The sequence below is a fragment of the Pseudopipra pipra genome, chromosome Z, assembly GCF_036250125.1.
Source record: "Pseudopipra pipra isolate bDixPip1 chromosome Z, bDixPip1.hap1, whole genome shotgun sequence".
Lineage (NCBI taxonomy): Eukaryota > Metazoa > Chordata > Aves > Passeriformes > Pipridae > Pseudopipra > Pseudopipra pipra.
In genome coordinates, this window is record NC_087581.1 from 14,425,398 (window position 1) to 14,437,400 (window position 12,003).

Below are 12,003 nucleotides of genomic sequence, written 5' to 3' on the forward strand. Positions count from 1 at the left end.
GCATAAGTAGGGCTAAACATCTAGTTGTAGAATAAGCCTTAAAAATGCTCTGAATCACAGCATGTATTTCTGATGCTCTGAATCACAGCATGTATTTCTGATGCATTCTGTGTGTACAGCATCTTGACTTCTTTCTGCTTCCTAGGATATACTGTGAATTCAGCACTGACACCTGGAGGTGTACTGTACATAGCAGGACAGCCACGATACAATCACACTGGCCAAGTTATCATTTATAAGATGGAAGGAAAAGAGGTGCAAGTAATTCAGAGATTAAATGGAGAACAAGTGAGTATGCATTTGTGATTAACATACAAGAGGAATAAGGCAGGAGAAATAAAAATAAGCATTTCAAATGAGAACTCATTAGCAGAGCTCATGAAACTGGGATTTGTAAGCAAGATCAGAAGAAAAAGTTAGGCAGATCCTCTAGTATAATTTGCAATGGAAAGTGGACTCTACAGGACTCAGAGATTCTTGGTAGTTTTCTCTTTGAGGGTTAAACCCACACCAGTGTCAAAGTGCTTGTTACCATCTCTGTACATGCAATTTTCTCTGTCTGATGAGTAGAAGGGCATGTCACTGGCAGGAAACAAGCTGTGACAAGCAGGGTTCTGTGCAAAAGCATCAGCTGGAATAGAATGAAATATTGAACAGTTGCTTGTTATACTGAGTAGGAGCTCACTGAGAGCTGTTGCTGCAGGAAGAAGAAACAACATGTAATTGCATAATTAAATATGGTACTATTACGAAAATATTATGCTTATGAGGATTGAAAGACCTGCCTGCTCCGGTGTCCCCAGGCTGAAGTACTAGCTTCTCTCAGAAGCATTCAAATTACCCAATTTTCACCTATAGCTGATGTCTGCAACTCAGCTAATCAGTCAATCATTTTAGAGTTAATGAACTCAAATAGGTATTAGAAAACTGGACCTGTTCAGCCTCAAGAAGAGATGACTGAAAGGGGACCTCATCAATGTCTATAAGTATCTGAAGGGCGGAAGCCAAGAGCGTCGAACCAAGCTCTTCTCACTGGTGCTGAGCAATAGGACAAGAGGCAATGGTCAGAAACTGATGCACAGAAAGTTCCATCTGAACATGAGGAAGAACTTCTTTACTGTGCAGGTGACCACACACTGCAACAGTTTGCCCGGAGAGAGTGTGGAGTCTCCCTCAGTGGAGATATTCAAGAACTGTGCTCTGGGGTGGCCCTGCCTGAGCAGGAAGGTTGGACAAGATGACCCACTGTCATTCCTTCCAACCTGACCCTTTCTGTGATTCTGTGATTTTTAAGGTTTGATGGATCTGGACTACTTGAAGCATCTCTGTGAGATGAGATATATCTTGCACTAGAAGAGACTATGTTAAGTGTAAAGGAAATGCAGGGTGTCTAGCTTAGCTGTGAAGTGAATGTAATCAGATAAATCCTACAGCTTGTACCAAGTCTATGAACATATCCAGCTCTTTGTGTAGACTTTTTACCTCTCCATTCACTGGCAACTTGACAATTTTGAATGCTGTTTGCACTGAGTTGTCTCAGAGCTTCTGTTGCAGCCTTTTTGCTTCTTTTTTTAAGAGAAAATTAGCTTCCCTAAGATACTTCTATTCAAATGCTGTCTTAAGACACCCTACTTCCCAAAGCAAGTTGAATGAACCACTCTTAAATAAAAATTTCAGACAGCAAACACTAAAACTGAACACAAGCTTCAAAGACAAACCAACCAAGAAAATCTCCTAGGTAGCAAAGAACATTTCTGCCTAATGGTTAACATTTGGCATTGTTGTAAACAAGCCCTAATAGGTCTCTGAAAAAAAACTGTTGCATGACTTTGCTGTCTCTGATGTATATGTTTTCCTACAGATTGGGTCATACTTTGGGGGTGTTATTACCACAGTCGACATCGATAGGGACTCATTTACAGACCTTCTTCTTGTTGGAGCTCCTATGTATATGGGAACTGAGAAGGAGGAGCAAGGGAAGGTATATGTTTACAGTCTGAACAAGGTAAGAACGATGTTTATTGATCAGGAATAGAGCATGCTCTTTACTGTCTTCATATCCTTATTTTAAAGAAAGATGATAATTTGAACTGGGGAAGATAACCTGTTGAAAATAGAGAAACACAATTTTGACAATTAAGCTTATAATGCAACTAATTTTAAAACTTTATTCTCAAATTCTTTCTAACAGACTGTATTATGTATATATCCTATAAGCCACAATATGGCATACATGCAAATTTATAGGATTAATTTTCTATCACATTTTCTTTTTGCTTTCATAGATTAGGAAACAGTAAGGCTCATCCATCCTAAAAGTGTGATTTCCAGTCTCCTTATGACTTGCTTAGCAACCTAGAGCTAAACACCATACATTCAACAGCTTTTAAACATGTCCCACTAGACTGAGGATTATAGCAGCCACACCTCAGTTTCTTAATTTGATAAGTTTCTCCTTCCAATGTCTATGCATACTTTTTCTTCTTTTTTTTTCTTCTTTTAGTCCAGCACCATTGTGTATTGTTATAACAATTATCAAAATATGTCTTAGCAATGATGGTCTCCTAAAATACTGTTTCAAGAAAGGGACCTGGAGATACTGGATATATTTGACAAGTAATTCTTCCAATTTCTACATTCATGTCGCTAACAACAGATTGCTGGTGAATAGAGTTGGTGAGAAAACAAAAATTCCATGTCCTCCAGCAATTTGGGGTTTGAAATTTGTCTTTCCTGTGCTTCCTTTTATTTTCTCCAAAGAAAGGAAATACAGCAACTGCTTGCCACTGCTAATCTCTAACATGGAACACATGTGACCAACCTCTTGGAAAGATTGGTTAAATACCATAGTGTCTGTGTGTTTTTGGTCTAGGATGCACTCTGGATCAGATCATGTATGTTAGGCCATGGTGAATGTGTGTACCGAGGGCAAAATTCAGTCTAAGTAGAAGAAATGCTGTCTTTTATTCTAGAATAACAGTATTGCCATCTGTGTTTCATCAGAAACTTGGCTAACTTCTCAGATTAAGAGAATGCCTTTAGAAAAACTCTTTACACTATCTAAAGAATGAAGTGGTTTACTTACAATAACATCCAAAAGTTGTTATGATACTATGCTTTCCTGTGAAACTCTAACTTCAAGAAGTATGCAGAAGCATCTAGATACAGAAAGAGGGGAAGCAAGAATGTCTTTCCCACACGCTGCTCATAAAGAGCATTTGAATTATAGTTATAGAATCACAATTTCTACAGTGCAATCAATTACTAGGAATAGAATGTAATTGTTTTGTTTAATTCATCTGTTTGTCTTCTGGACAGGCGCTCTTATAAGTCTGCATTGCTAAAACAATAATGGAAATTCACAAACTGCAAATCTGTTCTTTCACAGACAAATTTTGAATATCAGATGAGTCTCGAGCCTATAAAGCAGACATGCTGTTCACCGTTAAAACAGGACACCTGCAAGGTTCTTAAGAATGAGCCTTGTGGTGCCCGCTTCGGGACTGCAATTGCTGCAGTGAAGGATCTCAATCTTGATGGATATAATGACATTGTAATAGGTTCTCCCTTAGAGGATGACCATCGGGGAGCTGTTTATATTTATCATGGCCGTGGCAAAGCAATCAGTAAAAAATATTCACAGGTATGAAATAAAACTTTGGAGATTGCCAGCCTCTCTAATGTATATAATGTATATAACCCTGTCTTCCCAACTTAGTATCAAACTGTGACTTGACCAGTTGTAACAGCTTCTTTTTAAAATTGCTCTGTACTTTTGAACTCATACTGATTTAATTGAATCTGGCTCTTAATGGTGTTAGAAAATATATTTGCTTGTTTCTGTTAGAAACATTCTAATGTGATCTGTACAGCCAAAAAGTAGATGTTTTGCAATCTGAAAATTTATAGTGTGTTCATCACCATGGTCACTGTTTTAGGAGTATTGTAATGAAAATTTAATATACTTAAAAGCATCTAAACCCCATCTCACTGCCATCAAATGCATCTTGACTGCTCTTATAAAACCCTCCAATGTGCACTGCATTAACCTTTTTACGCATTTCACAGCGTATTGCATCAGGTGGAGATGGGGAAAAAGTGAAATTTTTTGGCCAGTCTGTGCATGGAGAAATGGATTTAAACGACGACGGGCTGATTGATGTTACCATCGGAGGCCTTGGTGGGGCCGCCCTCTTCTGGTATGGAGACTCACAGCAACTGTCAGGACATAAACTTTTGCTTTTGGTACCAATGTAACTTGCATGTGTGACTGGTTTCATCAGGATACTGGTTTCGTCTCATGCTTTGACACTGACTGTGAATCTTCATCTTTTTATGTCTCTCTGGAGGAACGAGCATAAAACAATGTATACAGTTATAAATACAGGAATGTTATAGAAACCTTGTTAGCCTAGTATGAAGAACTTACCCTCCTAGACTATCTTCAAAATAGAAACTAATTCTAATTGTGGCACTATGTAAAATAGGAACAACCCCTAATTGTTCTTTTTTATCACAGTATATTTCATATTATCTTATTAACAGTATCAAAAACAGGTTCAAATGTAAAGGGGTCACTAAGAAAACTGATTTTATTTCCTAATGTGAAAACTGCTGTTTGACTTCCCACAGAAAATCTGAAAAATTTAACTAAGTTTTCTGGTTAACAGTGAATTCATTTTCTTTATATGAGAGTATGATTCAGATGTCATAATGAGCAATACAATATTTGAGAGATACAGAAATAAACAATATGATATGAAACCCCTCATTTCTAAAGCACAACTAAAACTATTTCTGTCCCTGTTATGGAACTTGCTAACCCACTGCTAATCCTTGCCTTCGCTGTCCTGCTGTTTCACCTGACTGACCTGCTAGGTGGTCAAAGTTTGTCAAGGCTTGCTACTATCCTCAAGCTGCCAGCTCCTCACCTTCACCTGGTAGTTTCTTTCTAAAAGCTCCATGTGTGAACAAAGTGTCATGCCCTTTCACTGCATTAGTTAGATCACAAATCTGAAGAAAGTTATTTTGCCAGCTAAATTTTTTGCTGGTTTAGTACACTGACGTAATGCATCTCATGGCCAAAAGGGAAATGAATCAGAGCAAAGGATGAGACAGGAATGCATTGAAGGGGTTAAAAAGAGTTAAAGTGAAACAAATTAGGGGTGAATCTCAGCCTGTTTATCTACTCAGAACCTAAGAGATGGCACACTGCCGTCCAGCTTATATATACTATTATGTTCATCCGTGGATACTCTTGACGATGAGTCTGGGCCTTCAGTCTCATAAAATGGGACTGGCTCTACAGAACTGCTTAAATGCTTTTGGAAATATTTCACCTGGTATCTGTTCTGAAACAAGTATACCAGTGTGGAGAAACCCTGTGACTGTTTCCTCTGTAATTTCTTTTTCACTGGTATTATGTATAGAATATATAGTTAATTACTTCTCTAGACCCATTTCTCTAGACTCACGTTGCTCTTGTCCCCAGTTCTTCAGGGGTTTTCCCTCCTGATTGATTTTAAAAGTTGAGCTTTTTAGGTTTTGGCTGCTGAAGATATTTCTTTCCCTCCTCTTTGTGTTCCTCACTTTTTTGTTTCTGTATGATGAGTTCTCTCTGTAATGGCAGTTCGCAGGTGTGTAATAGTCTGCATAAATGGAGAAAGGCAAATGCAGAACGAAAATGTGCCAGAGAAGTGCATTGCAACTACCAGGTGCTTTCACAGCATCACACAGCCAGGACAGAAGACATGAAATAAAACATGGCCCCTTAACTGACACAACATGGCCAGTGCTGTGCCTGCAACTGCACTGCAGCATGGTACCACCACCATGTGCCACAGGAATCCCATTTCAATTGTGGATTTTGCACTTCTGTTATTTTCCAAAGAACGTTAAGGGTTTTTTTTCCTTTTAGCTAGACATGTTTTGACAGTTGAACTCGATGATCTTAAAAGTCTTTTCGAACTTAAACAATTCTATGATTCTGCAGTTCTGTACCTGTATTTGAATGTTGAAGATTGAAATTTGCACACTTTGTGAGTTGATTCTTAAATTTAAAAAAGTTGCTGCAGTTATTTCCAAGGACTTTCTTTGTGTTTTTTTAAGGTCTCGTGATGTGGCTGAAGTAAATGTTTCCATGCAATTCACACCTAAAAGTATCAATATCCAACAACAAAATTGCCAGATAAATAAAAGAAAAACAATATGTATAAATGCCACAATTTGTTTTAAGACCAGACTAAAGTCAAAAGAAGATATATTTGAATCCAGTAAGTAGATAAGTGCTAAGCTATAGAATATCTAAATTTTAAAACTGCTACGCTTGAATCCATTTATTAATTAAAAAATGGAATGTAACTTTTCTAAATTCACTATTCAAAGTGCATCTAAGATATTTTGAGAAAAAAGAATGTGTAGAGGCAAAGTGGTTCCTAATATTGATCTCAACTTCCTTTGCAGGTATGCAGTATTGGATTACTCTTGACTCACAAAGACAAATATCTCGAAGCTTGTTCACAGAAAGCCATGAGAGGAAAATGCAAAAAAATATAACTATCAAAGGGTCAGAATGTACTAAACATAACTTCTACATGTTGGCAAGTAAATCATTTAAAGTATTTTTCTCATGTTGACACCATAACCCAAATATGCATTCCATTAACTGTAAATTGGACAACAAAATCAGTGTATGGAATTAATCTTAAGAAGTGTTACAAAATTTGTTTAACACTTAGATTTATTTATTTATACATGTATAAACTATTTACTTACATGTACAGCCTCTTTACCTATGGCTCTATTTGTGTTTGTCTTAAGAACGAACATACCACAGTTGGTGGAACCAACCAGCTATCGTGGTTAGTAGTTTAGGTGCACTCAAAACTCAGCAGGTGCATGTGAGCTAGAGTTCGCATATTGGTGCATTTCCTCCTACTAAAACATAGTAAAAAAACTTGCAAATTAGGTTTGGGCGCAGAGAATACTTATTCACTGCAAAACAGAAATGTGAGTATGAAATTGCCCAGAATGTACCTAAGGAGCAGAGTGAATGGAGTTGCATATTATAAGCTACCCACAATTAAAATGTTTAGTGGCTTCACAGTTGTATCATAATTCAATACTAATGATAAACGATGCCCAGAATTTTCTTCTCCCCATACCAGGCCTAAGTTCGATTTCACACAAGGTAATACTGCTGCTGCTCATCTTACAGATCCTTTGAGCACACTAAAGAGGAAAGTCTATGAGTTGACAGTTCTGAGATGTTCTTAAATCAAACTGTGTTGGACATGCTCAGACTATATGACGTTTTTTATAATAAGACACACAAAACATTAGTAGATGTTTGTAAGGATTGGCACGTTAGATGTTTATCAGTTGCAAGAACTCAGATGCTTCTCTAGCAAGGATGGCAACAACATGACTGAAAAATATATTACCTCAGCATTGTTGGTTTTTTTTTTTTTAACCTCCTTAGATACTAAACTGAATGTCCATAAAAGCAGTTTTGTTTTCTTTATGTTCTAGGATAAGCCTGACTTTCAGGACTCTGTAAAGGTTTTGCTGGAGTTCAATTTTTCTGATCCAGAGAGTGGACCTGTTCTTGATAGCAACCTGCCAAATTCAATATCTGAATACGTAAGTTAGTAAGATTCTGTATCAATAACCAAAGTATTTAAGGTAGAAACTGTAGCCCACACAAGAGCCAGAACTGTTGTCCACAAATTGGTTAAAGAGGGTGGGTCATTGAGCCTATCTAGGATATGTTTCCGCTAAATGAGTATTCAGGAATAAAAAGCATGATTCAGTTTGCTTGCGAACCAGGCTGGGGGTTTAAAGCTGTCCATAGTTAATTGAAGATAGAAGAGAGCATGGGAATATTAGCCATTTATTTTGGTGGTGTTTGGCATAATTCATACTTCTACTAATGCTTCTTTTCAGAATCTAGGTAAATCTCTTAGAAGGGAATGATTAGAAAGCTTATGTTTCACCACATTTTACAGGATATTGGCATGTTTAACTGATTAATATTAGAGCAGACTTTTCTGATTATCAAACAGAAGACCTTATATAAAATTAGATAATGCATTAAAATGCAAGTATTTAACAAAAATTGCAATAAAATTAAGAGTAAACATGCTATTTTTGCAGATTCCTTTCACAAAAGATTGTGGAGCCAAGAATAAATGCATTTCAGATCTTGTTCTTAATGTAAAAGCAAGCATAGCAGGAGACAGGTAACTACATTGGGTTTATTGTATCACTTGATATCTGTATAAAGTTTCTATGTCAATTATAAATTCTGTGGTCTAGTAAAATAATGCTGTGGCATCCTTTCCAAGTCAGAAACAAGATAGTCTGGACACTGGAAGAAGTTCCTCTTTATGTTAAACACAGATTCAACAGTTAAGATGTCCAACATTCTTACTTTATTTTACAGCTCTTCTCCATTCATTGTAAAGTCACGGAATGATAAGTTCATGATCCAGCTCTCTGTGAAGAACAAAAAAGACAGTGCCTATAATACCAGAGTTTTGGTTCAATATTCTCCAAATATTATTTTTGCTGGCATTGAGGTAGGATTTTTTTCGCATTATGAAATGTATCACAACCTATATTTCTAGAGAGGTCTGAGGAAGCTTTTTTATTAAACCTGAATTTGACTGCTCTGGCATCATCTCAGTTGGTTTGAAGGGCTCTTGTCCTGGCTTATCGCTCTAAAAGAGTATTTATTTTGACCTGAGCAGTCTTTTGCCTAGCCTCATCCATTAACTACAGACACAAGTTTCACTATGACACTTGGACAAAGTGCCTGCCTCTTAGAGGAACGTCAGCACCATGAATCATTTGTAGATCTACAGAGCCAGAAATGCCTTGTTATTTGTAATAGAACCCCTGAGTCCCTAGAATTCGCCTTTTGCATGTGTATAGGAAAAGCAATGTCTTCATAGGACAGAATAGATCCGTGCCTGCATCGTCTCTGTATCAGACAGCATTTCTGAAGGGGCTGTTTTTCTGCCTGCCTCAGCAGATTTGCTACAAATTCACCTCAGTTCAGGTGAGAAATATTAGGAGAAGTCCTAATCAATAGTCAACAGTCCTGATGCTGCATATTAGGAGAAGTCAGGGATCCACTGCACTATTGCTGACCTTGTGGCAATAATTGATGGAGTATGAAAGTCACTTTTATTGCTATGTTAGGAACATATTTAAAAAATTGCATGTTAAAACTGTGCAATTATAGATATGTTGACGTGCTAGACCCCTTAACTAATTTCCATGATGTCCGGTAGGCATGTAATTCCAAGTGTTCCAAACACCATCGCTGGAAAGGAATAATGGCTAGTAATTGATGTAGATGTCCATAGGTGGCAATTATTTTGCAGAATTTGTGTCTCCCTATTTTTCTTCTAGTTCAATTAAGTCTTTGACTCTTACAATATTTTGACAATGAAAAGCAGCAGTGGTATATATATGTGCAGCAGGTCCTTGATGCTTAGTCAAAATTTAAAGTTTTCTTCACTTTCTTTTTCCCTGTAGGATATACAGAAAGATAGCTGTGAATCTAATCACAACATCACCTGTAAAGTGGGATATCCATTTCTAAAACCTGCAGAAGAGGTAAAAAGTCCCCCTGCATGCAAATTCTCCTTGCCCCATATTGTTCTAAAGCCAAGGCAGTCCCTAACACCTCTGAATTTCTTTTCTTTTGTGTACATCCCAAAAACTGTCCTTTCATGTTTCCCAAACTATCCTTGATGGTAGCTGCACTGAGCCAAATGGGAAAACATCAGATATTCAGTACCTGGGCAGTCAGCTGTGGTATGTAAGGAGGTAACAGATGTGTATTGCCATCGTTGACACTGTCAGAAAACAAGTGACGCACCTGGCCAGAAGTGTCTGTGTCTAGGTGTACAGAGTATTTGTTAGGATATACTGATATGACACATAGGCTCTCTGCAGCCCGGAACCTATAACTTTAGTTATTTTGTATATAAAATTTAGTCTGTTGAAGAGACAATAAGTTTGTATATGGAAATACTAACCTGGATCTGCAAAGTCAGACATCAAGATTTCACCTCTGCTCAGTGAGGAATGAGAGACCTTTCCAGCAAGTAGTCTACTCAAAATCAAACTCCACCTTGAACACCACCACTGATGTCTGTATCTCCTGTTGGAATAGAAAGGGAGCTTTAGCTAAACTAAGCCTTTGAAAAGCCGTACTTAGATAGTTCTGATATTGAATTGGTAAAAATCAATTTGCATGCAAAAAAGACTGTTTTTCCTGGCAGTTTCTTCTTTGTTCCTCTGTCATGCAGAGGGAGAATCATGAAATATGTCTTCTTACATTGCCCCCACACACATGCATTCCAGTTTGTGTCTTGGACTTGTAGAGATTAAGTCATCTGTTACCTTCTTGCAGCCAAATAAGCATACTATCCAATGCCTGTCCCCACGATGTTCCATTCCCAGCTTTGCGGGATTTTTCATATTTTCCTTTCATGCTTCAGTTCTTAGTTTGCCTGTAGCTACAGAGCCCTAAATTTAGAAATTTCACCATCTACTTTGCATCAAAAGTCAAGTAATCTCTGACTCACTGATAAGCATTCCTAATCCATTCCTTTTTAAAGCCTCTTTTTTTTTTAATATAAAGAAATACCTAAGACAGGTTTCTATTTTATTTCCCCGAGATTTCTCAGTTTTGAAAATTGAAAACAGTCTTCTCTTTAGCAAGTGATAACTGTTATATTTCCCTCTTGGCTGGGACAAATTCAAAATAGTGGATTCATTCATAGAAAACTGATAAAACATGACTAATGATTCTATGGATAAAAGTAGCAAAAATTTGTACAATTTTCATTATATCAGGCCCTGTTAGTGTGTTGGGTTTTTTTTTTTCCTTTTAAAATACATAATATATTTCTCTACACAGATTTCCTTCAAAATATCATTTCAATTCAACGCATCATACCTCCTGGAAAATGCTACTATTCATGTATATGCAACAAGGTTAGTTGCAGTCTTTGCCTTCTGATCTTTTTTTTCTTAGAAAGCTCTACAGTTTTGTGTTTTGTAGTAAAACACAGATGACTTCTAAACTCAGAAGTGGTAAGCCATATATAGAGCTGGCACCCTTACAGATGTATTCAGTTCAGCAGTGGATTGAGTGGACTAAATAAATAGCTGTTAGCCTCTACAACCTGAGAGTCACAAATGAGTCATAATTTCTGGTACTTTTACCTTCAGCAAAGGTTTATTCTCCTACAAAATTACGGCATACTTTAGCATGAATCACAGTTAACAAAAAGCTCTGGCCTTCAAAGAGTAAGAGCATTGCTGTAGTCTCTGATAAAATAAAGGAATGCACTTGCCCTCAGTGTTTATTGTCCCTACAAAACCCAGGGATGGTGTGGCCCTTAATTCCCATTTTCATTCAGTCAGCTGCAGTCTGTAATTTTAACAAAGATGCTTTTATGAGCTGGAGCTGGTGCAGGACTTATCAGTTATTGGAAGTAGTATTTTGAATTTATTTTTAGGAGACAGGAATTAACTGGAAATGAGTAGTATGCTTTTGTATCAGAGCTGTAGGTATTTCAGTTTCTTAAGATCCTTTTCCACCCAGCAGTTGTGCTGCGTCTGCAACAGTCTGATCTGAGTGACGTGTGTTGTTTTGTTTTAGTGACAGTGAAGAACCACCTGAGACGTTGAGTGATAACAGAGGACATGTTACAATTCCAGTAAAATATGAAGTAGGATTAATCTTTGTAAGGTATTCATGCTTCTCTGTACTTTATTTGTTCGCACAGCAAATAGCAGGTGTTCAGGGAGAATATAGTGTTGTTTAGCTGTTGAACTGTGCTCAGTATTTACTGACAACAGCTTCAAGGCTCATAAAAAGGAAGCACAGGCTTTAGTGAAAAGAGAAATTACATGAAATATTGGAGCAGTTACTGCCCATATTTGGCTGTAATTAAGTATTATCTATTTAAATTTGGTCTG

At 37.2% G+C, this 12,003-nt stretch overlaps 1 protein-coding gene across 2 annotated transcripts in view; it reads left to right on the top strand.

The window, feature by feature from the left end:
* The window catches only part of ITGA1 (integrin subunit alpha 1), a 71,927-nt gene that overhangs the window by 47,915 nt on the left and 12,009 nt on the right, over nt 1-12,003 (top strand). For both annotated transcript variants that reach the window (XR_010426531.1, XM_064641339.1), the window contains exons 12-23: nt 146-288; nt 1,862-2,005; nt 3,389-3,643; nt 4,069-4,199; nt 6,109-6,272; nt 6,463-6,599; nt 7,531-7,641; nt 8,155-8,240; nt 8,444-8,579; nt 9,544-9,624; nt 10,937-11,013; nt 11,684-11,773. Coding sequence is in view for 1 of the 2 variants with exons in the window: in XM_064641339.1 (XP_064497409.1) it covers nt 146-288; nt 1,862-2,005; nt 3,389-3,643; nt 4,069-4,199; nt 6,109-6,272; nt 6,463-6,599; nt 7,531-7,641; nt 8,155-8,240; nt 8,444-8,579; nt 9,544-9,624; nt 10,937-11,013; nt 11,684-11,773 (1,555 nt within the window). In the remaining variant the exon portion in view is untranslated. The remainder of the gene's footprint in view (nt 1-145; nt 289-1,861; nt 2,006-3,388; nt 3,644-4,068; nt 4,200-6,108; nt 6,273-6,462; nt 6,600-7,530; nt 7,642-8,154; nt 8,241-8,443; nt 8,580-9,543; nt 9,625-10,936; nt 11,014-11,683; nt 11,774-12,003) is intronic.